At 42.9% G+C, this 25,691-nt stretch overlaps 1 protein-coding gene across 1 annotated transcript; it reads right to left on the bottom strand.

Moving 5' to 3' along the window:
• Nucleotides 1-14,571: 14,571 nt before the first annotated feature.
• SDR9C7 (short chain dehydrogenase/reductase family 9C member 7) lies at nucleotides 14,572-25,691 on the bottom strand. The gene is made up of 4 exons (XM_008148668.3): nucleotides 25,311-25,691; nucleotides 21,966-22,224; nucleotides 21,108-21,271; nucleotides 14,572-15,801 (listed from the first exon to the last, which is right to left on the bottom strand). The coding sequence occupies exons 1-4, from the start codon at nucleotides 25,609-25,611 to the stop codon at nucleotides 15,584-15,586; spliced, it is 942 nt and encodes a 313-aa protein (XP_008146890.1). The 5' UTR covers nucleotides 25,612-25,691; the 3' UTR covers nucleotides 14,572-15,583.

The raw sequence follows: 25,691 nt of genomic DNA, 5'->3' as shown, positions 1-25,691 counted from the left end.
GCTGAGTAAGGCTTCCTAGCATTGTGCAATTCTAGGTAGCAGATCGAAGGGTTGGGTTCCCAGCTTTGCCCAGAAGCATTCCTGTGCAAATAGAATGGAGAAACTATGAGTGAAACTCTAAAAGATAATATTTTGTTCAAAGATAAAACATTTAAGGAAGAAAATGCCCAGATAGGTTTAGGACCTTAACCTGTGTATCCGGACACTGTCACTCCATTTCTTGGTTCCACTCTTTCTGTGGTGTCATTCTCAGTCAAGCTCTCCACGTGAGACGGTCAGGATGGGCACTGGTTAGGCCCAAATTTTATTAGCATTGCAAGTTTCCTAATAGTTTCAACATAAGTCCCAGGATCGACTCTCATTGGTTTGGCTTGGGTCAGAAGCCTATCCCTGAACCAATCATTGTGAACAAGGGGTAGAAATTAATATTAAGTTTCTCCTTTTTGTATAGTTAAATTATTTTTCAGCATTAGGCATATTGCTGCTCAGTTAGAAGACTCATTTTCTAGGCTCCCTCAATCAATATGTGGCCTTATTATTAAATTCTGGGTAATGGTATGTTTTTCTCTAAATTTAATAATATTAGGTTTATCTTTTTATTTTATTTATTAAAACGGTACCACGTGCTAAACTTTTATATAGTCTTTTATGTTTTATTTTCTCTCTAATTTTGAAAATAATTTTTTCATTTTAATTTGTCTTTTAATTTCACTTTCTTTGATCTTTACTTTTCAGGGTATTTGCTATTTTAATTTTTGACTTCTTGATTTACTTTATAAATTTTATAATTTCTTAATCTTTTAGTTGTTGGTATTGAGCAAGCTTTTATTTTTAATTAATTGTATTATTTATTGTTAAGCAGTAGTTCTGTTTTTAAAATATTTTCCAGCTTTATTGAGATATAATTGCCATATAACATTGTGTATGTTTAAGGTGTATAATGTGATATTCGTGGATAATATGAAAGTAAGGTAAATTAGGTAAGTTTGTATCCTTTGACCGACATCTCCCCATTTCTCCCATTCTCCATCCCCTGGCAACCACCATTTGTTCTACTCTCTATTTCTATGAGTTTGGCTTTTTTAGATTCCACATATAAATGAGAGAATACAGTATTTGTCTTTGTCTGACTTATTTCACTTAGCATCATGCCCTGAAGGTCCATCCATGTTTTCATGAATGACAAGATTTCCTTCCTTTTTTTACAGCTAAGTAATATTCCATTTGTATATGTATCTCTCTCTATCTATACATATGTGTGTGTGTGTGTGTGTAAATATATATTTTCTCACATTTTCTTTATCTATTCATTCACTGATGGACACTTAGGTTGTTCCCATGTATTGGCCACTATGAAAAATGCTGCAATGTATAATGGGGTAAATATATCTCTACATGATAGTGATTTCATTTTCTTCAGCTATATGCCCAGAAGTTGTCTTGCTCAATCATCTGATAGTTTAATTTTAATTTCTCGAAGAAACTCCATACTGTTTTCCATAGTGCTGCACCAATTTACATTCTTTTTTTTTTTTTTCAATTTACATTCTTACCAACAGTGCACAAGGGTCCCATTTTCTCCACATTTCACTAACACTTGTTTCTTGTCTTCTTTATCATAGCCATTTTAACAGGTGTGGGGTGCTATCTCATTGTGGTTTTGATTTGTATTTCCCTGATGATTAGTGATGTTGAGCACCTTTTCATATACCTGCTGGCCATTTGTATAGCCTCTTTGGAAAAATGCCTATTCAGGTCCTCTGCTTATTTTTAAATTGAATTTTGTTTTTTGCTACTGAGTTGTATGAGTTCCTTATATATTTTGCATATTAACCTCTTATTAGATAGATATATGGTTTGCAAAGATTTTCTCCCATTTTGCAGGTTGCCTTTTCATTTTGTTAATGATTTCTTTTGTTGTGTAGAAGCTTTTCAGTTTGATGTTTTAGTTTGTTTATTTTTGTTTTTGTTTCTTTTGGTGTCATATCCAAAAAATTGTTGTTGGGACCAATGTCAAGGAGCTTTTTCCCTATGTCTTTGTCTTAGAGTTTTCAGGCTTCAATTTAAGGTCAAGCAATGGTCTGGCGCGCATTATCCTGGTTTTATGTTATCCTGACTGCATGTCATTCTGGTTTTACAGTTGAAGGTTAGCAAATTTCCTGAAGCTGGAGTGTCTGAAGGTTAGAGTCTGCTTCTTTTGAAGTTAGTTCCTGGAATATGCCATTTTTCTGTAAGTTACATTGTAGTCAGAGTCAGCAAGCAGAGGTTGATCTCTGTCAGCTGACTTCTTGTGGCCAGTCTGTTCTTAGCTGGGATAAGAACTAAAAACTGCTAGTTCTCTATAACGTTCTGAATACATGCTGTTAGCAATTGAATTGTTAGTTCTCATTATTTCTATAATGACAGGGCTGCCAATTTCTTCTGCTATCTGGGTTAGTATTATTGATTACTATAGCAGTATAAAGCTATACAGCCCATTACACTATGTTTACCAGACTTCTGTTTATTCCAAATAGAGACCCTGTCTGCCCTCGATGGTTTGGCTCAGTGGGTAGAGCGTCATCCTATAGAACAATGGGTCCTGGGTTTGATTCCAGTCAAGGGCACGTACCTTGGTTGCAGGGTCCTCCCCAGCCCAGGCCCTGAAGAAGGAATTGATTTCTTAGACAGGGTCTCTATTTTTGTTTTGTTTTGTTAATCCTCACCCAAGGATATTTTTCCATTGATTTTTAGAAAGAGTGGAAGAGAGAAGACAGAGAGAAACACTGATATGAAAGAAACACATCGATTGGTTGCCTCCTGCATATGCCCGACCAGGGCATGGTCCGAGGAGGAGCCTGCAAGCAAGATATGTGCCCTTGACTAAATTCAAGCCCGGGACCCTTTGGTCTGCAGGCTGATGCTCTATCCACTGAGCCAAACCGGCTAGGGATGTTTTTAAGACATTAGAAAGAGGAAGAGGGAGAGAGAGAGAGAGAGAGAGAGAGAGAGAGAGAGAGAGAGAAACATTGATCAGCTGCTTCCTGCACACCCCCTACTGGGATTGAGCCCCAAACCCAGGCATGTGCCCTGACTGGGAATTGAACTGGTGATCTCTTGGTGCACAGAACAATGTTAAATCCACGGAGCCATAGTGGCAGGGCCAATTTGCTACTCTTTATTTTTATTTTATTTTTTATTGATTCCAGAGAGGAAGGGAGAAGGAGAGAGAGATAGAAACATCAATGATGAGAGAGAATCATTGATCGGTTGCCTCCTGTATGTCCCATACTGGTTGACCGAGCCCGCAAGCTGGGCATCTGGCCTGACCTGGAATTGAACTGAGATCTCCTAGTGCACAGGTCGACACTCAACCATTGAGCCACGCCAGCTGGCCCAATCGGCTACTCTTAATAGCCTTTGGCCCACTAGTGCTAGGCTTGTTCAGGTAAGGTCAATGTATTGAATTGGTAGCTATAATCCCTTAATCCTAAACGTCATAAAACTAATAGCTGCTTCTTTCCAGGTCTAGAAGATTTTCCAGAGCATACTCCCTGTTACTGAATGACCAAATTTCAATCTGTGAGCTTTTCTTCTGAGGTTTAATATCTTGGATCTGTAAGGAACCTGGATTTGATAGAATATGTAGATGTCCTTATTTTCAAGGTAGCAGGTGCTTTTTTCTAATTCTTTGAAGCCAAAGCATTGACAAAGGTAAGGGTGAATTGACTGTTCTAATCTTTGTCAATATCACTTATTTACCAGGTTCTTCTACAAGAACAAATTCTTGCTTTTAAAAATTTGGTTCCATTAAGAAAGGTAATACATACATCACTTATACTCTTCGCACTAAAATAAAACTGCATCTGTATCTGGCATTCTATTGAATCACTTAGACAGTCTTTACTCTGATAATTGGCATAATTATGTACAGAATTTGAAGTCCCAGGACCTGTTCTGGATCATCACTCAACTTCTGTGACTAACCATTATTTCCCTTAGGTCATATCCCTATAGGCAGTTTCGTGAATTTAGGATGAAAGATCCTGCCCAATTGATTTACAAATGTAATTTGATAATATTGAATAGAACCTTCGGGCTGTTGTTATGAACCAGTACTTCTTTTTTTTTTTCCACTTTTTTAAATTTAGGTATTATATGTGTACATATCTTACCATTGTCCCTCCCACCCCACACCCATATATGCCCTCACCCCCCAGAGTTTTGTGTCCATTGGTTATGCTTATATGCATGCATACAAGTCCTTCGGTTGATCTCTTATCTCTCCCACCTCTCCCTAACCTTCCCCTGTAATTTGAAAGTCTGTTTGATGCTTTACTGTCTCTGTATCTATCTTTTTGTTCATCAGTTTATAATGTTCTTTATTATCCATAAATGAGTGAGATCATGTGGTATTTTTCTTTCATTGACTGGCTTATTTCACTTAGCATAATGTTCTCCAATTCCATGCAGGTTGCTGCAAATGATGAGAATTCCTTCTTTTTTATGGCAGCGTAGTATTCCATTGTGTAGATGTACCACAGTTTTCTGATCCAGTCATCTGCTGATGGGCACCTAGGCTGTTTCCAAATCTTAGCTATTGTAAATTGTGCTGCTATGAACATAGGGGTGCATATATCCTTTCTGATTGGTGTTTCTAGTTTCTTCGGATATATTCCCAGGAGTGGGATTACTGGGTCAAATGGGAGTTCCATTTTCAGTTTTTTGAGGAAACTCCATACTGTTCTCCACAGTGGCTGCACCAGTCTGCATTCCCACCAGCAGTGCACGAGGGTTCCTTTTTCTCCACATCCTCGCCAACACTTGTGATTTGTTGATTTGTTGATGATAGCCATTCTGACAGGTGTGAGATGGTACCGCATTGTTGTTTTGATTTGCATCTCCCAGATAATTAGTGAGGTTGAGCATGTTTTCATGTGTCTCTTGGCCTTCCTTCTGTCTTCTTTTGAAAAGTTTCTATTTAGGTCCGTTGCCCATTTTTTTTTTATTGGATCATTTATCTTCCTTTTATTAAGTTGTATAAGCTGCCTGTAGATGTTGGAGACTAAACCTTTATCAGTGATACCATTTGCAAATATGTTCTCCCATGCAGTGGGCTTTCTTGTTGTTTTGTTGATAGTTTCTTTTGCTGTAAAAAAGCTTTTTATTTTGATATAGTCCCATTTGTTTATTTTCTCTTTAGCTTCCATTGCCCTAGGGGCAGTATCGGTGAAGAAGTTCTTTTGGCATATGTCTGAGATTTTGCTGCCTGTGGATTCCTCTAGTATTTTTATGGTTTCCCATCTTATGTTTAAGTCCTGTATCCATTTTGATTTTATTTTTGTGTATGGTGTAAGTTGGTGAACTAGCTTCATTTTTTTGCATGTATCTGTCCAATTTTCCCAACACCATTTATTGAAGAGACTGTTTTTATTCCATTGTATGTTCATGCCTCCTTTGTCAAATATTAATTGAGCATAGTGGTTTGGGTCAATATCTGGATTCTCTATTCTATTCCATTGGTCTATATGTCTGTTCTTGTGCCAGTACCAGGCTGTTTTGAGAATAGTGGCTTTGTAATACAGCTTGAAATCTGGTTTTGAGATCCCTCCTACTTTATTCTTCTTTCTCAGGATTGCTGTGGCTATTTGGGGTCTTTTTTTATTCCAGATGAATTTTTGGAGAGTTCTTTCTAGGACTGTGAAATATGCCATTGGTATTTTAATGGGGAGTGCATTGAATCTATAGATTGCTTTGGGTAGTATGGACATTTTAATGATGTTGATTCTACCAATCCATGAACATGGTATGTTCTTCCATCTGTTTACGTCTTCCTCTATCTCTTTTTTCAGTGTCCTGTTTTCCCCTAAGAACAGGAACAAGACAGGGATGCCCACCCTCACCACTCCTGTTCAACATAGTACTGGAAGTATTAGCCATTGCAATTAGACAAGAAGAAGAAATAAAAGGCATCCATATTGGAAAAGAACAAGTAAAGCTGTCTTTATTTGCAGACAACATGATATTGTACATAAAAAAATCCGAAAGACTCTGTCAAAAAACTAATAGACTTAATAAATGAATTCGGCAATGTAGCAGGATACAAAATTAACGCCAAGAAATCTATGGCCTTTCTATACACCAATAGTGAACTTACAGACAGAGAGACTAAAAAGGCAATCCCATTTACCATCGCACCAAAAAAATTAAGATACCTAGGAATAAACTTAACTAAGGAGGTAAAAGACCTATACGATGAACCAGTACTTCTTAATTTTGCATTTGGCTATGAATTAGCTGAGTATCTTGTTAAAAGTGGATTCTGATTCAGTAAGCGTGGTGCAAAGTTCGAGATTCTCCATTTATATATATAAAAAGCCAGTGTCTGTGACGACCAGGATAACCAAACAACCGGTCACCATGAGGTGCATTGAACACCTCTCTGTCCCTCTTCCTGGCCCGCAAGCAGTGGCTCTCGTGGCATGACGGGGCGGGGCAGGGTGGCTTTCATGGTGTGGTGGGGCGGGGCGGCTCGCGTGGCAACCAGCAGCGGGCTGCCATGCGCGATTTTGTGTGCTGGGCCTCTAGTTTTAGAATAAATTCCTAGGTAATTCCAGATACTAGTCTATAGAACATAATTTGAATAGCAAGATTCTAGGTTGTATAAGTAGCATCTCCATGCTTTTCAGCATGCTCAGGGTAGGTGTCATGAGCCCTTTCAAAGGCAGATTCCCAGAACCTGACTGTGCACAGGTTGTGACTTTTGAGATTGGCTAATAAGAAAAGTAATAAGTAATGGCAGCTTTAGCACATAGTTTGTGTCTGCTCTCTACTGAAAGTCCACTAAAATGATAGTAAATGCTTTTAAAATAAGATAATAAATCTCAAGGAAAAAGAGAAGACTTGCAGTAATGAAATTTTAGGAGCTAGAAAGCAAATGGAGAAGTGGTAAATGATTTAGCAGAATTGAAAATATTGAATAACAAGCCAGCAATGGGGAACCTAAGAAGCAACTCATTTAATTGGGGGAACTCCCAAAGGTATCTCTGGAAATTGGGGTAAAAGAAAGACTGAGAAAAGGAGAATTATTTGAAAGCCTCTTAAGAAACAGACCATCAGACCCCTCCCAAACATATACAGCAACTGTCCCTCACACCTGGGATGCGGGGGGTGGGTGGTAAAACTGAGTATTTAGATGGGGATGGGGGAAGGCACTTGACAGACTTGAGAGCATGGATATTATACTGAAAATGGGATGGAATGACAATAATGAGAGCTGAAACCTTGGTTTCTGCCTTCTTACTATATTTGGCAACCAGGATGGTGGCAACCAGATACCCTCCAGGTGGGAGACTGGAAAGCTTCTCTGGGGAAGCTGACAAATCCAAGAGAGAGAGAGAGAAAAAAAGAAGACCTAGGTTACCAATACCAGGGATCCACTGAAACAGTCCAGTCAGAGCAAAATAGTGAAGATCATAATTGATGAGCACCAGCAATTTGTAGTTCTTTAGTTCCTCAATGTTAAGTGTGAAAAAAGCTAAGGATCAACAGACATTAGAAGAAAACCGCAAGTGTGGAATTCAGAGACCAAAATGACTGGCAAAATAAAGCTACCTACAGGAAGTAGACAACACAACATACACAAGTACTCTCAATATCTTCAGAAAAATAAGAGAAAAGATTGCACACATGAAACAAGAAGAGTATGCTATTACAAAAAGAACATTCAAAGAACAAAAAGGAGCTCTTGGAAATCCGAATAGCATCAGTGAAAACTCAATGCGAGGACTAGAATATTAAGTGAGAAGAAATCTCTCTTAAAACAAAACAAATACACGGAATGCAGAAAAGAATAATATAAGAAGTATAACCTCCAAATAATTGTAGAAAGAGGGCACAAAAATAGTGGTGGTGGTGGTGGTGGGGGATATGATTATTTTTTTAATTCAGTAAGTTTTTCTAGAAGCAAAGGACATGCATTTCCAGATTGATGGATCCTTGGAGCACCCAGCACAATGGGTGAAAGCAGACCCTCTCTGTGGTACTGGGGCATATCAGAGCGAAAGTAGAGAGCGGTGGGGACAAAGAGAAGGTTCTGTAGACCTCCAGAGAGGAAAACATGATTCTTGCAACTGGTCAAGATTCTTGCAAATGGTGTCAGATTTCTCAGCAATGATGGAAGCTAGAAGAGAAAGGAGATATGCCTTACAATTTCACAACAAAAAGAACTTTCCGTCCTGGAGTTCTTCATCCAGTCACTACCAGTTAAATATGAACATAAAGACATTTTCAGATGTGGAAATTCTCAAAAATATTATCTCCCATGCACCCTTTGTCAGGAACTTCTCCAAAATGAGTGAATTAACCAAGAAAGAGGAAGGCATGAGGATCCAGGCAACAGTGGATCCAACACAGGAAAAAGGCAAAAGGAATCTCTGGGATAATTTTAAAATTTAGTAATTACCTTGTTTTATTTAATTTGGCAAAGAAAAAGACGTGTAATCTGTTGTCACAATAATTACCTTAGAACTGTGACCCTTGAATCAGACAGACATAGATTTGATAGTATCCAAACAGATATCATTTAAAGATCTATAAAACTTGCAGCAATAAATAGGGAGAATATGAAAATAATTCAGCCTAGAATAGAACTGGAAATGATCTTTTGGATCTAATCAGGCAATGAAAAACAGTAAAAGGGCATGCTCATGTGTGAATGTGCGCGTGTGTGTATATGTGTGTGTTTTGCTTCTTTGTTCATTTAAGTCATGAGCAAACCTTAAAGTAAACTAGGAAAAAAAGACAGACCTCAGGATCTCATCTAGCAGGTAAGGTTTTCTGAATGTATAATGGAGCACTCCCTTTGACATCCACGCAGGAACAACATAAACAACTTGCTATAAGGGCCAAATATGCCTGACAAATGCACCTTTCCTTCAGGCGGCAAATAGCTATGTGACATTCATCCCACAAGCATCATTGAACACTTCCTATGAGCAGGACATGGTGCTATGGGTGGGGTACAGAAATGCAAATAGTGTCCCTGCCTTCAAGGAGCATAGTCTATGGAGAAAGATCCCCAGGCACAGTGATATTCAAGGACGGGAAGCATGCAGGCTGTGGGAGTGGAGAGGACAGTCACCTCACATGGGAGGGACTCAGGGAAGGCTTCCTGGAAGAGATGATGCTTAAAGAGAGCCTTGAATAAGGAGTAGGAATCGCTTGTGGGAGAAGATGGGGAGGATATTCCAGGATGTGCTTTTCCTTCTAGCAATTTCTAGGATAGGTGTTGATCTCTATAATAGAGACTGAAAGGTGAGGTTGATTTTAACCTGAGCTGCAGATCCCTGTGATGGAAATAAAATTCTCTAGTCTTCCCAGGTTCTCATCTACAACCTTTTGAAAACACAAATGAGTAATACAGGGGAAGATCAAGTCATGATTATGGATTTGTAAACCATCCTGGTTTAACTGGAATGAGAGGAGTGCACAGTGGTTAGACAATGCACATAGGTAATAATCAAGTAGATAAAATTACCTGGATTTTTTTAAAGTGTACTCTAAATGCCAATTTAAAAAATGTATGGGATTACAACTTTGATGGGGAATTGGCTTAGAGAAAAGAAGTAGTGATAGAAATATAAATAGTAGAGGACATAAGAAATCAATAATAGGATGGAACATGTTTAAAACTGCCATTTTCCCTAGCTTATCATAATACCCTGCTCTTCACCGATATTATCTCTCTTAATTCTCAAAATGACCCGGAAAGGCAAGATATAATTATCCCGGATCTAAGCCAAATCTGCCTCAAGCATGTTATTGAATTTTTGTCTCTGAATGACATTCTGCACTTTGATCATGAACAAATAAATGTGAGGGGGTCACTGCCCTCAGTCTAGGAGGGCTGGTCCCTCCACATGGGAACACTCCACTCATCATTTCACACAGTTATATCTGGGTGGCAATTTGAGAGGAGGGGGTATCATGAGCCCTCATGAAATGGTACAAATGAGGCTTAGTTGCAGCATGAGCAGTGGAGTGTTCCCATGTGGAGGGACCAGCCCTCCTAGACTGAGGGCAGTGACCCCCTCACATTTATTTGTTCATGATCAAAGTGCAGAATGTCATTCAGAGACAAAAATTCAATAACATGCTTGAGGCAGATTTGGCTTAGATCCGGGCTATTGGCTGTGTGACTTTGGATAAGTTATTTAACCTCTCTGAGTCTGTTTCTTCTTTTACAAAACAAGAGAAATAACACTTTAAAATTTTAAAGGCATTAACATATGTGTGTAAATGCTTAGCCCAGGGCTGGGCATATAGAAAGGACTCAATAAATGTTGGCTGCTGGTATTATTTTATTTTTTTTCTCTTATCTTATCTGCAGGTTTTCAAACCTAGAACAGAGGGAAACTCCTACTTTGAAAGAGCTAGTGACCTGACAGTTACTTAAGATGTCCTCTTCTACTGGAGACTCAAAAAGACACTACCATTTGCACATTAGAATGGCTCTGCAGTAAGCATTTCCCTTATACCTTTGTCTCATATGAACAGCTCAATCATTCACATTTAATTTTCTACACATGCTATGAAAACCAACCTGACATCGCCTCTGCCCACACTATTGGCTGTGGGTGTCTCACACCCTTAGGCCACCTCAACAAGAATCTTGGGCTTACATTGAATGAAAGGTTGTCTACCATTTTCTACTTCCAGCAGGAGTGTTAAAAGGGAAGTCATTTATTCTAAGACTGGACATTGGAAACCGAAAACATTGGGTTGTCTCTTCAAGCATACTCAAGACCTTCATATTTAGCCAAGTCTTCTGAATCATATTTATTACTAGAAGCCCAGTGCACGAATTTGTGAATCGGTGGGGTCCCTCAGCCTGGCCTGTGGGGATTGGGCTGAAAGCAGCTCTCTGACATCCCCCAAAGGGTCCCAGATTGTGAGAGGGTGCAGGCCAGGCTGAGGGACCCCACTGGTGCATGGTCAGGGCCAGGGAAGGACCCCGGGAGGGCTCCAGGGCATGTCCAGCCCATCTCACCCAGCCCCTATCGGCTGGACCCCAATCTGCCATTATAAAATTTACAATGGATATGCACTTAACAATAGAACCTCAAAATAACATGAAGCAAAAATGAACAGAATTGAAAAGAAACTCAACAATTACAGTTGGAGATTTTAATGTTCCTCTCTTGAGTATTAAAAAAATATTTAGACAGAAACTTAGTAAGAAAAGGAGGCTTGAACAACATTATTAACTAACTTGACCTATAGAACATTATAGTGTTCTATAATGGATAGTTATAGAACACTCTGCTCAACAATAACAGAATACATTTGTTTTCAAGCACACAAGAAACATTTTCTAGAATAAATGGTATGCTAGGTCATAATAAATTTCAATAAAATGTAAAAGATCGAAATCATATAAAGATTTTTCTGCAACCACAGAGGAATTAAAGTAGAATTCAACAACAAGAAGAAATGGGCAAATCTCTCTTTCTTCATGTAAAGGAGAACAGAAGCCAATATGAGAAATGCTAGGAGCGACCGAAGCCATTCAGCGCTGGGAAGGGGAGGCTCTTTCAGGCTCCTGGTTTAGGTCTGAGCCAGAGCTCATGAAAAGCTCCATGAAGAGGCTGTGGACAATTACAGGCAAGGTTGTCCAAAGACAACCCTACGAGGTTGGCTGGGGAGGAGAAGAGGAAGACATTTTTTTAGAGAAGGAAGATTGCAAAAGGCAGGAAATTATTTTGAAATTATTTTGCCCCAAACTATGCCAGTGCTGGAGAAGGAAGGGCATAAACAGAGATGGAGGGGGCAGGGGGAGAAGAGGGGAATCACATGAACAGAAACAGCGATTGTGGTGAGTGGCCCCTGGTTCTCAGACAAACCTCTGCCCCCGTGAAAACACAGTGAAAGATTAAAGGAGGGCTTGGAAATGAGAAGATAAGGAACCAGCCATTCCCTCAGGCTTGCAAGAGAGGCCACCTACAAGAACCAAACAGGCAGAAAGACACTTTTCACCAGGAACAAGGATCCAGCAGAACACATCAATATTCTAAGACAAAGATCTCCAACTAGGCCACCAAAAAGTATCATAAATCGTAGATGAATTAAGACCTGATTAAATATACCTCCTAAAAATGCTGCCCGAAGCAAAAGGGAAGAAACCTCTACTCTTGCTTGAGCAGATCTTGGTGGAAGGACATGCAACCACTATAAAATTAGATTCTGTAGAAAACAGTCACTCACCAATAATTTGAAGAGCCACAGACTTGGAGAGGCCCACAACCTCAATGAGCATGAAATGCTGTCTTCTATCTGTATAAGTTATCTCTTAAATGTCCCAATCTGCATGCCATTTATTTATTTATTTATTTATTTAAAAATATATTTTATTGATTTTTTACAGAGAGGAAGGGAGAGGGATAGAGAGCTAGAAACATCGATGAGAGAGAAACATCGACCAGCTGCCTCCTGCACACCCCCTACGGGGGATGTGCCCGAAACCAATGTACATGCCCTTGACTGGAATTGAACCTGGGACCTTTCAGTCCGCAGGCCGAAGCTCTATCCACTGAGCCAAACCGGTTTCAGCTGCATGCCTTTTATATCTGGTGAATCTCTACTGCATTCTTGCCTGGTGGGACAGATGAGTCTTCTGAGGTCATCAAGGTCTCATCTGCCTGAACACACAACACAGCTGTAACTCTCAAGCCTAGCCACCTTTCCAAGGTACTTCCAGAAAGTGACCCCTGGTCCCTCCTGCTTTGGAAGCTCTCCAAACTTCACCCTCTTTTTTTTCACCAGCCAAAGTGAATCTCCTTGCCTTAGAGGGGAGGCTCTGCTTCTCTGAAACAGTATGTGCACCCACAAGTCACATTCTTTTTGGCTTCTTCCCCCAAATTCTGTAATTTCTCCAAAGATATTAGGGTTAGGAAAATGAAAGCTGGAGAAAGTGCAGGAAATGTACTTGTTCTACTCTGTCAATATCTCACCCTAGGTAAAGAAGTACCAAACTGGCTCCCCACTTGAGTGCGGAAAGGGGAAATAGGAAACCAAGAAGCAATGAAAATGTGTAAATTAATATCTCAAAGTATTAACTAGCCATAGTCTCCCAGTTGTAAATTTTTGCGTCTTCAACAAAGAAAATTTATTTTTGATCTATATTCAACTCTCTGAATAGCCTAGAGTCTGAATTTTTAATTTTCTTTCTTCTTCCTTCCCTTCCTTCCTTCCTTCCTCTTCCTTCCTTCCTTCCTTCCTTCCTTCCTTCCTTCCTTCCTTCCTTCCTTCCTTCCTTCCTTCTTTGTTATTCCTCACCCAAGGATATTTTTCCCTTGACCTTTCAGAGAGAATAGAAGAGAGAGGAAAAGACAGAGAGAAACAATCGATGTGAGAGAAACACATCGATTGGTTGTATCCTGTACACGCCCTGACCAGGCCCAGGCCTGGGAGAAGCCTGCAACCAAGGTACATGCTCTTGACCTGATTCGAACCCAGGACCCTTTGGTCCACAGGCCAGTGTTCTATCCACTGAGCCAAACCTGCTCGGGCTGAGTTTTTTAATTTTCCAAGGCAGTAGGCACTGTCACTGACTCCCCAATATTCCCATTCTATCCACTGAGCCAAACCGGCTCGGGCTGAGTTTTTTAATTTTCCAAGGCAGTAGGCACTGTCACTGACTCCCCAATATTCCCATTAATCTAAACAATTCAGGGCAACTTACCTCTTTGTCAGTGATTGGTTCAGGGATGGGCAAACAAGCTAATTTGGGTTAAAGAGATTCAAGGAGAGCCTTGGTAAGGGCAATGGGAAAGAAACTCCCTTAGTCTTTAATGCCATGGAAAGACAGGCTCTTTCTTCTCCTTTAGTTGTGAATGAGGAAGCACAGAGTTCCCATTGCTGCTGGCAGTCACACCACACCCATAAAGATAACTGGATTTAGGTTAAAGTCAAAACTGTGGATGGCAGAGCAATGAGACAGAAGAACCTGTATCTTGATGTTATCATTTGATTATGGGATCCTGCCCTAACTCTGTTGTTTAAACCAGTGGTGAGTTGGCTTTTCAGTTACTTGCTGCCAATGCATCCTTCCCGATACAGAATTTGGTGCCAAGAATAGAAGTGATGCAAATAACAGACTCAGTGGGTTGTGTGGTGGCTCCCAAAAAGACATGCCCACATTCCAACCCCTGGGATCCATGAATGTTAATTTATTTAGAACATAAGTTATTTGCAGATGTTATTAAGTTTTATTATTTTCAAGTTCAGCTGATGTTGAAGAGACACAAAGACATTTTAATAAAAAATTTTCACATTTACCTTTATTACATGACCATTCCTCAAGATAAAAAAAGTCTTTTTCAATAGAATGTCATATGGCTCAGAAATTTAAGGTATACTTTTAAAAAAATCAGTTCCATGACTTATTTCACAATGTTACTAATTTCAGACATGTATTCTCCTATAACTGAAACCCTAACCTGGGGATCTGAACACCTGAGTTCTGTCTTGGTCACTGTGCTATGGCGGGGGGGGGGGGGGGGGGGGGAGACTTTGAATAGGGCATATCCTCCTCTGAACATTAATGACTTCTCTGGGCTACCAACAGTTTCCAAGTGCCTAGGTGCATCAGAACCGTCTAGGTTTGTACTACAAATGCAGATTTCTGGGCCCCATCCTAAGTCTACGGAATAATATTTTCTAATGTTGAGGCCTAGGAATCTGTATTTTTAATTAACCAGGAGATTATGACATATAGCCAAGTTTGGGAAACACTGAATTAGGTGATTTTCTTTCTTTTTTTTTTTAGGTGATTTTCTTATTTATGTTTTATTTTATCACCATTTGTCCCATCTTTGCTATTAGACACTGTGGTAAAAAACAAAAACAAAACCACAAAACAAATCAAGACCATGATTTAATCATTGTATAACCTTCCAGCAACTACACAGTGCCTGGTATGTAGTAGGCACTCAATAAATATTTGAAGAATTAATGCTGATTAAATAAATGAATATTATTCCATGTGGATCCCAATCACCTATGGATAGAGGAACTTAAAAGAGAGAAAATATTATAAACTTTTGCCTGGTTAATCTTGTACTCCCTATTATTAATCTTGTCTGCCTTACTACATACTTTAAATAATGGGTTATGTGAAAGAAGTTAATGCGTATTTAAAAACCCAGTAAGAAAGTGGTTGAGATTCTCCTGTGGGCTGGATTATGCCACAATATTTCCCAGTGGCAGTGACAACTGAGGGAGGTGTGTGATGCAGCAGGAACCAGTTATCCTCGCCTTGATTTTTCCAGGTCCAGGAAAAGCTACACACTGACCAGGTGACAGAGGTTCTTGGGACCATGCTGCCGGTCTTTGAACTTACAAAGGCGTCTCACGTTTCTGTGTTGCCCCAGTGAGTGGGAAGAGGATTCATCTTCTGTTAGAAATTACTCATAAATTCACCAGCAATGGGTGTCAGACAAGCAAAGTGTCCCCAGAATAGCTGATGCCACCTCTTGTGACCCATAGCCCCTTCTCCCAGGCCCCTCCTCTGCACTCCAATGACCACTCCTTGGGCTTTCCCGGCTCAGACACTGTCTGCTGGCCTTGGAAGGTACCGGCTCAGGATGAAATCTGTCACAGGGGTGGGCAACTTAGCCAAGGGGAGGTAGAGGAGCTTGGCATCCAGGCCAGGGTTGTAGCGGATGCGTGGGCTCCGGGAAACAATGGCGTGTTCCATGCTGTTGACGACATCTCGGATTCTTGGCTCTGCCAACCTCATCATGTTTGTTAGATTGTCAGAATCTGTTGGAGGGAGGGAGGGGGGAATAAAAAGCTCTATTATTCTTCATTAAAGATGGTTCCTTCTGAATTTCATCCAAGCTCTCTTTCCATCACACCATTTCAGGCAGAGGAACCACACCCTCCAGGTTATTCCTTATATACAAATACCCTGTAAATAATCTTATTTCTCTTCTTGAATTCAAGAATTGTGTATTGCACTAATTCAATATGCTTCCAAGATGTGGGAGCAACCCAAGTGCCCATCAATATACAAGTGGATAAAAAAGTGGTAGAATATATACAATGGAATATTACTTGGCCATAAAAAAGAGTGAAATCTTACCATTTAGGACAACAGGAATGGGTGTAGAGGCCATTATGTTAAGTGAAATAAGTCAGACAGAGAAAGACAAATACCATGTGATTTCATTTATATGTGGAATCTAAAGAATAAAATCAATGTACAAAGAAAATAGAAACAGACCCATAGATACAAAGATCAGACTGTTGGTTGGCAGAGGGAGGCAGTGTGGGGAGTGAGATGAAAAAGGTGAAGGGATTAAGAAATACAAATTGGTAGTCACAAAATAGTCACAAGGATGTAAAGTACAGCATAGGGAATATAGTCAATAATATTGTAATAAGTATGTAGAGTGCCAAGTAGTTACTTGAAATATAGGGGGGGTGTCATTTTGTAGAGTATATGATTGTCTAACCACTATACTGTACACGTGAAACTAATATAAAATAATATTTAATGTAAACTGTAATTGAAAAAAAGTGTATTGAATTCCTATTATTGTGTTAGACTAGCAACAGAAAAACTGTGCCGCCTATTCGTTGTGTGACCTTGAGCTTAAACTGTCATCATCTGTGAAATGGGAATAATAATACCTGTACTAGAGAATATGAATAATAGCAGGGTAGACAATGGAAGATGACAGACTAGAAAACAAATATATGTAAGTGCATAGAAAAATTGGAAGGAAGGAAGTAAAAATATTGTCTGGCTAGTGAGATTCCCAGTTACTGGAGTATTTTTCTCTCCTACTTACTCCCTAGAGTTTCTGAATTTTCTACAAAAGCATTCAGGAAAAAAATGTTATTAGATAATAGTAACACTGCCCTTGCCTTGGTCATAAGGCCATTGTGGGGCTCAGATGGTCTCAGGCACAGGTAGGCGCCTTATAAGGCTCTAACAGATGGGGGTATTCTATTAGCATTATGCACATGCATGTGGAGATGAGTACAAGGCACCCAAGCCTGCCAAAGCTCACTACACAAATAGGAGACAAGGCACAAGATATACCTACAGGCTGTGATCTCACTGGTGCTCTAGCGCTCATACTTCAATGGCAGCCCAAGCACTCTGGAGGAAGTGGTGCCTGAGAGTCAGACTTAGAGATAAGGCATTAAAACTTGAAAACAAAGAGGGAGCAAAAGCAGGCCTGCCTATGGAGTTGGTCAGGAAGGCAAGGAATTCACCCACTCTGGGCAGAACACTGGTATGCAGTTAATGAAAGCAGGGCAATGTCATTTGAGTATCCTTACCCCTACTTCAAGGAACTTCCCTTTCTGTTTCCTAGAAAGGACGCTACAGCAGTGAAAAAGGGCAAACTACAAAAGAGCCACGCTGTCTGTAAAGTGATAATGCCTTAGGAAGCCAACACTCTGTCCTCCATCCTTGGCCCTGACGCAGAGTCCACTACCAAAAGGTCGCAGGCAGGGAGGCGGATGTCAGAGGACTCATTCAAGGCGCTAACTCGGAGCCAGGAAGGCTGTGTGGGCTGATGAAGAAGGCAAGGCAAGCTGTTGTGATAAGGTGGCTTTGGAACGAGGCTCTGAGAGATGGGAAGGACCCACCTAGCCAGTGGGATGGGAGAAGTGACCCGAGACCCAGAAGTAGTATAAGGCACATTCTTTCATCATTATTTCAAATATGAATTGAGGTCCTGTTTTGTGGTGGGCACCCTGTTAGACACAGAGAGGGAAGGGGGACAGAGATACCCATTTAACCTGTCACTCTCCCAGACAGTAAAGGAGAGCATGGGCTTTGGACTCAGGCAGCTGGGAAACATTTGTGTTATTGTGAGAATTCAATATCAGAGACCAGGCTTTGGCACGTATGGACCCAATAGTTGAGTTTCTGTCCTCTTCTCTTTTGCCAGGGACAGGTCCTGGGCTTCTGATCTAGTCCCTTCCCTGGGGGAAACAAAGGAGACCAGAAGAGGAATTTTTGGTGGCCTCCTTGGCAGGGTTGAGATGAAGAAAGAAACTTGGCAGGTGACAGTGTTGCTTGTTGGCTGTGGCTCAACTCTGGGCTTATTAGGGCGAGAATCCTGTGCTCTGTTCACATTCCTGCCCTGGTGATTGCGTGTGCTGCTTCTTTGGGACTGTTCCCACATTAGGTTGCTATTAACTAGCCGTTTCCAATATAGTTCTGTTTTGGGTTTAGTTAAACATCACTCTGAGATACCTAGCCTGGTCCAGGGTTCACAGGCCACGGGCCTGCCTGATTGGCCGTAACTTGCTGGACTTTCCGCCCGGTGGTGCTGCATGAGCACTCCTCAGTATTTCTTTAGTCTGTCTCCACAGCACCTGCCTCCTGAAACACTACCCCCACCCCCACCACATGCAGTTCCCATAAGCACCAAGACTTGTAACTCATGCCTTTGTCATTCCTTCACTGGATTTCTGCAATAGCCTCCCAGCTGGTCTCATGTCTCCAACCTCGTCCTGCCCACACGCAAATCTGATCAGGTCAGGTCAGAGCCATTTGAAAGGCTCTCCAATGCCTTCAGGATAAGAGTCTCTCTCCTTAGTGGAGCTTTCAAAACCTCCCATGATCTGACTCTAAATCTCTCCCAGCCCCAGCCCCCACCACAACCCTGTCACACTTCCCCCAGTCCAACTCCCCTCAGTACTAATGATGATGGCTAAGGTTTAATTCTCCGAACAATCCAGGAGAGAGGAATGATTATACTTTATAATGAAGAAACTGAAGTTTAGACAGTCGTGTAACGTAGTTGGAAGGACAGCTGTAATCTAAACTCTGAGTCCACACTGTCTCCAGAGGAATGATAGCAGTTTTTTGACAAGTGGTTTTCAGAGGAAGTTTGTCTTTCTCCATATTCTTTTAAGGCCCGCAAAAGACTACAATTTCTGCCTGCATTAAGCCAGAATAGAGCCCTGCTACTTGACCTGCTCCCACTCCCAGCCTCGCACAGTGCCTGGCATGGGGTGGGCTCTCAATCAAAAGTGTAATAAGGGAATAAATGGTTGTCGTGGTTTTGGCAACTTGGCTCTTTACTCTGTTGGTGTATGCTGCTCAGGAGACCATGCCAGGCCGTTAGGTACCTACCATGCATTTGATTGAGTGATTACATCGAACCCATCCAGACTTTCTGGGTATATTTAAAAAATGCATCACTTTGGATTTTGGACAATTACTATCTAAGACTTTCTTTGCCATACAGAACTTATAGCTTGTAGGTATCAGTGTAATGGAGAGAAGGAGGCTATACTCAGTCTAAGGGAGGATAAAAACCACTTTTAAATCAAATTGTTCCTACCAGGGATCAGGCAATCTAAACATCTTATATATAGGATGTCACCCCCCAAAATGTATACCGTATTTTCCGGCGTATAAGACGACTGGGCGTATAAGAATGGAGTGTGGCCATTTTTGAGCTCCCCTCACCGTATGCGGTGACCGCAGATTCTCCAGTCCGGCTCGGAAGTTTCAGCACCCACCCTGAAACCTCCGAGCAGGACTGGAGAATCTGCAAAACGGCCGCACTCCATTCTTATACGCCCAGTCGTCTTATACGCCGGAAAATACGGTACATACTTTAACAGCTGATAGCTCAATTTTGAAAATGAAATGTATTTTAATAAATACTGCCTTTATAAGTATCCAATGTGTGTGTGTACATTTTTGGGGACACCATATAAACTCATTGAATTCTCATAACTCATTACAGATGAGAAAACTGAGTAACTTGCCCAAGACAAATTTCCTAAGAGCTGAAATTTGCACTCAGGCAGCCCAGTTCCAGAGGCTTAGCTTAGCCACCATAGTAAATTGTCTTTCAGAGGTTGTCCACGGAAGCCAAGTAAAGAGAGGGGGAAATCTGGGCTAGGGCAATGCATAACTACACTGTTGAGGTCCAAAGGGAGTGGGAATGGGGCTGAGAGCCTGGCTGCTTCACTGGGGCCCAAGAGAACCTTCTGAAGCAGCCAAGCACCAGCCTCACCTCCTTGGCTGGCAGCCAGGTCACAGAGCAGCAACTGGAGAGGTGAGATGCCTGCCAAGGAGGTGGCAGCTGCTTGTGCCAGAGCCAATTTCTGTTGGCAGGCCAGAGTCTGCCCCTCACAAAGGCAACTCCAGAGGTGGCTCTGAGGTGCTTGCAGCCCGAGAAATGGAGAGAAGTAGGAAGTCTTCTGGATCATCCTCTCCTGCAATCAAACCTCAGCTTTGAGATTAGATGATCTGAGAGAACGTTGGGACTTCTCTCTCCTACCATGAGGTACCCTAACAGGTCTTTTGGCCAATTCCTCCTCCACTGCACCCACAGGCCACCCCCTCCTCTTGAGCCCCAATGGCTGGAGCTCCATTCATCCCTCAATCTGGAAGAAATGCACAAAGTTTGGGGGCGGTATAGAAAACAGCTATAATGACCCTCCTCTACTCTCCTGAGGTTCACAGGAGACCCTTAGCTCAGAGAGGAAGAGAGCTGCCTTAAATACTCGGTGCTCCTTTTCCTCTGTATTCATTTCACAAGCATTTAGTGTGTGCAGGACATTTCACAGATATTCATCCTCATAGCAGCCCTGTGAGGCAGGCCTATCATTAGCTCCATTTTATAGATGATAAAACTGCGGCATAGCATGACGAGGTATTATGCCTAAAGTCTCCTTAGCTGGTAAGGGGTAGAGGCAGGATGCAGTTCCAGGCAGTCTGGCTCAAGCAGCTGTGCTCGTAATAACTTCTCTGTACTTATGTCAGTGCATCTTCAGCTGATTCGACAGCATAATGGCGTTTGGGGTTGGGTGGGCAGGTGCCAGGAGTGGGCAGCATCCTTGGACAGCTTAGCCACAATAATAAATTGTCTTTCAGAGGTTGTTCATGGAAGCCGTCCTCATGCCCCCATCTCCCCAACAGCTATAGTTCTGTCACTCCCAGCAGTTGCCCACTTGGTCTATGTTCTCAAAATCCCAGCCCTTAACCCCTCTGAGCCTCCATCCCATCATCAGGAAAAATGAAAGTGACCCCCAAGATCTCCCTGTCCCTCTCAGAGACCCCTCTCCCTGTGAGGGAAACTCACAGATTTGGAAGTACTCCTCTCCGTAGCTATCCCGGGTCTCCTGAGGCAGCCGATCCCACAGCTTCCGCAGGTGCAACTCCATGCTTTGCTGGCCCAGAATAGATGTCCGATAGTTCCCCGGCTCAATGATGCTGACTTTCACCCCAAAGTAGTGGAGCTCACGCCTGGGGAAGAAGAGTTTGATTCAGTCTGAGACCCCAAGATGACACAAGGTCATCAGAGGGAGTCGCTTCTGACACCTCTATAGGTGCTGATCTCCCCAGGAAACTGGAGGTGCCCTCCCTACCCTTGCACCAGGCCAGGCTTTGCTTTCCTGCAAGTAAGCCCTGTCGTAGGGCCTCAGCCCTTTCCCAAGCCTGGTCTCTGGGAAATTCACATTAGGCAAACCCAGCAGGCGGGAGTTAAAGAATCTAGACTAAAGCCTGACCTCCCAGCAGGTCCCTCCCACTCAGCCCCACACCGAACACTCACCATGGCAAAGGGAATGAGAGGTCAATGCAAAGCTTGCATCCTCCTCTGAAGGTCTCCCATGAGCATATCTGTCCCCAGGCCTCTCTGTCTGTTTGAGAGACAATCCCTCCTGCTCCCACAGGCCCAAAGAGCGTTTTACTTATTCTGGAACAGCTCAAGGGAAGGCAGGAATGTAGCCTCCTACCACCACTCCACCTCTCTCCTCATCCTTTATTCTCTTGGTCCTTGGGGAAGGCCCGCTGAGGGCTAGCCTTCTTCCTACTACCACTTTATTTCCCTCTCTTCAGAGCTCCCCTGCCCACATGCTGTTGTTCTCCCAACCCCAGCCCTCTCTTCCTGAGGTGAAACCCCAGGACTCCCACCCAGAGTGGTTTGGCACCCAGTCACCTGATGCTGTCAGAGAAGGCCTCAACACCAAACTTGGAGACACAGTAGCCACCGCCAATGGCAGCTACACGACCACCAGAGCTGGACATGTTGACGACCCTGCCCCGGGCTTTCTTGACCATGGGTAGCATGTGGAGGGTTACGTCAATCAGTCCCACCAGGTTCACATTGATCACCTTCACAAAGTCCTCTTTGGTCAGCCATTCATTGGGACCACTGGGCAGGCCCACACCAGCATTGTTCACCAGGGCCCAGAGGCCTAGGGGCAAGACAGGGAGAGAGAGAACCACACAGAAATCAGCAGTGTCTCTGGCAAAGTACCAGGGTCTACCACCCAGCAGCTCAGGGAGTTGAGGATGGTTGAGCAGGTGCACAAAGCACAAGATAGCCAGGCTGAGGCCTGGGGTGGGGAGTTATGACAGCCCAAAAGGTGTGCTTTTACTAATTAGTTTTCCCTAAAGGGGAATTTTTTTCTGATTCACACTGTCTGCCAGCTAGTTGGACCCTGTACCAGCTAACAATCCAGGCTTTAGCTAATGGCATCTAAGCCATTAGCTCTGGGAAAAGAGACATCATTTTCATACCAATGAGTAAACGTTTTAATTCCTTCCCCCATTATGCTTCCCCCTCTGTGTTCCCCTGAGTATAAGAAACCAACTCCATTACACACATAACCAAAATTACTTCATTCATTCATCCAATCACACATTCATTTATTCATTCATGCACCTATTCTGTCAGTTACAGAAGAAGGTGCTAAAGACAAAGTGAACAAGACAGGGTCTTATCCCTCAAAGAGCTCACAAACCAGAGAAGAAATAAATAACAGCTATAAATAAATATATGAAGCATTTAAATAATGATGGGAAAAGTGTCTGAGATCATTAAATTGAGTTGGTATATATGGAGAGAAATAATGCTAAGTATTGTCATTCATCTCTGCAGGGACCCAGGCTTGAAGAGCTCACGTTCAAGTCCTGGTTCTACCTCCAGCCTTGGACAAGTCACTTGCTCTCTCTGGGCCTCAGATTCTGTGTTGACTGGGCTAGATTAGTTGTTTCCATCCTGTGGTTTGCAATCCCGGAGCTTCCCAGGCTGAACCTCAGGACCTACTAAGGGAAGGAGATACAGAAGCTCAACTTTCATTTGTTTTACATATTGAACTTCCAAGTAAAAGTCTACTTGGAGGAGGGTGTTTGGTGCTAAAAACATGTTGGAAAAACCTCTAAATGATCCCTAAAGGAGGACTTTCAGGCCTTTCATTCAGGGATTCCATGAACCCTACCCACTGCCCTGGCTCCTTCCCTTCCCCTCCTCCATTTCTCCACCCCACCTTGGCCTCTGCAGCCTCAAGTACTCCTCTGGGCACACTTTCCACTCTTTCCTGAGGGCAGGTCTGAATGTAAACACCACTTGTGGGCCACCCCTTCCCCTGGGCCTGGGCTCCATACAAAAGCCATGCCCTCACCCTAGCTTCCTGCCTTCCTCTAACTAGGGAGACCCCAGGAGACCAACTGAGCCAGACTCAGAACCTTCTCAAAGAGGACTCTTGTTTTACAGAGGAGGAAATGAGGCTCCCGAGACCCAAAGACTATAAAACCCAAGTGGTCTCACCACTACCTCTAATCATCCCTGGTAAACAACTCAGCCTGCTGGGGAATCAGGACAATATATATATATATATTTTGTTTTTTTTTTTTCCTCCTGCAAAGAGCAGCTAGAGAACTGTCAGATCAGTGAGAATAGCTTCAGGGTCAACCTGTCATGTCCACAGACTCTCAGGGAAAATAAGAAAGTATGCCAGACTCCCCTCCCCCCATTTCCCAATACTCCTTAGACCAAGGATGTTGCTCCCCAAAGATGTGCCCATATTAATCCCCGGAACCTATGAATATGGTAAATTACATGGGAAAGAGGATTAAGGTAGCAGATGAAATTCAAATTGCTAATGGACTGACCTTAAAATGGGAAGAGTTTCCTGAATTAGCCAGGTGAGCCCAATATAATCACAAGGCCCTCCTAAGTGGAAGAGGGAGGCGGAAGTCAGAGAACCAGAGACAAGGCAGCGTGAAAAGGAGCTGGCCTGACCTCACTGGCTTTGCAGACAGAAGAGCGTAGGGAGCCAAGGAATGCAGGCCGCCTCTAGAGGCAGGAAAAGGCAATGAAATGGACTCTCCCCTGGAGCCTCCTGAAGGGTCACCTGGATGTTCGCCCAGTGAGACCCATTTTGGACTTCTGATCTCCAGAACTACAAGATAATAAATTTCTGCTGTTTTAAGCCACTACATTTGTGCTCATTTATTACATCAGCAACAGGAAATTAATATACCCAGTGAATCATTAACACAAGTGGCCCAGGGCGAGGCAGCCAGTTGAAAAAAAAAAAAAAAGACTCACTCTTGCTGAGTTATTTATTACTTAGTTCATCCAACAAATATTTGGCACCTTACTAGATGCCAGACACTATTCTAAGTACTAGGGATATATAGTAAATAAAAGAAACAAAAAGCCATGCCCCTCCCTCCCTCTGAAGCTTTATCTTAGCAGGGGAAACAGACAATTAAATAAACAAACAAACAATATTGGATAATGGATACTGGTAAGTGCTAAGGAGAAAAAAAAAAAAATTATTGCCTGGCTCCTCCTGGGTCCTAAGGCTCTCCTGCCCCCACCTGCGTGGACCCCAGACTAGGTCCCTTAGGGGTCAGGACTACACCCCTGGGCTGCTGCTTCTACAACAGAGCCAACCTGTTCCTTCTGTCACACCCTTCATGCAGGAAGCGCCCTGGGCAGGTGCCTAGCAATCCTGGTCCAGCCCCAGCCCCAGCCTACAGCCTCCTTTCCCAATAGGACGAGCCACTCTGACGTCAGCAATTACTCTGAGTTCATCCCAATTCCACCATGATGTGAGGATCTAGCCTGACACAGTCCAGGAGAGCAAATGCCTCCACTCAAGGAATCTGACCTCACATTCTCGTCTGCCTTCCCCCAGCCTGATCCCGACAAGAGCTGATGGTCAGGACTGCCAAAGGCCCAGAGAAGCAACTCCATCTTTAGAAGTCTGGACATATAGTACATACCTTCTCTTCTTACCTCCTATGACCACCTCCCTCCAGCCCTCTGAGTATCTGGGGGAGAAACTTCCTTGGGAAATCAGCCCTTCATGCGGACAGACCAAACCATGCAACAGTTTCCAGTCCCACTCGGCCAGAGCCTCAGCCCCTTTCTCTACATCACCTCTCCCACCCCATCTGAACAACAGGGTCTCTGCTAACTGTCAGATGCCTGTAGGAAAAGAGAGACAAAGGATAAACTGAGAAAGCTAAAGAATACAATTGGCCCCACCTTGCTCGCCCACTTGGCCCCTCACCCACTGGGCCGCCTCCTGAACGCTCTCACTCTTGGTGACATCCAAGAGGGTGGTCTGCAGCCGATAGGAGGTGTCTTGTCGAAGCTTCTGGGCCCCCTCCTCAGTGAGACAAGCAGCCAGCACCCGCATGCCTCTATCAACCAACTGCTTGGCCAGTTGGTTCCCGAAGCCCGAGTCACAGCCTGTGATGAAGACATACTTGTCTGAGAGGTTTCGGACAAGGTTGCAGTTCTTGAACCAGCGGTACATAAAGGAGAGGTCCGTGAGAGCCGCCATAGGGCAGGGAGGAGGTGATGGCCAAGAAGGATCGGGCTCAGGAGACGGCAGGAGAGGCTGCTCCTCTGACCCCGAGCTGG

Source organism: Eptesicus fuscus, chromosome 7 (assembly GCF_027574615.1).
Source record: "Eptesicus fuscus isolate TK198812 chromosome 7, DD_ASM_mEF_20220401, whole genome shotgun sequence".
Lineage (NCBI taxonomy): Eukaryota > Metazoa > Chordata > Mammalia > Chiroptera > Vespertilionidae > Eptesicus > Eptesicus fuscus.
The sequence above is the reverse complement of the archived record's forward strand: the minus strand, read 5'-3'. Positions and strand labels throughout refer to the sequence as shown.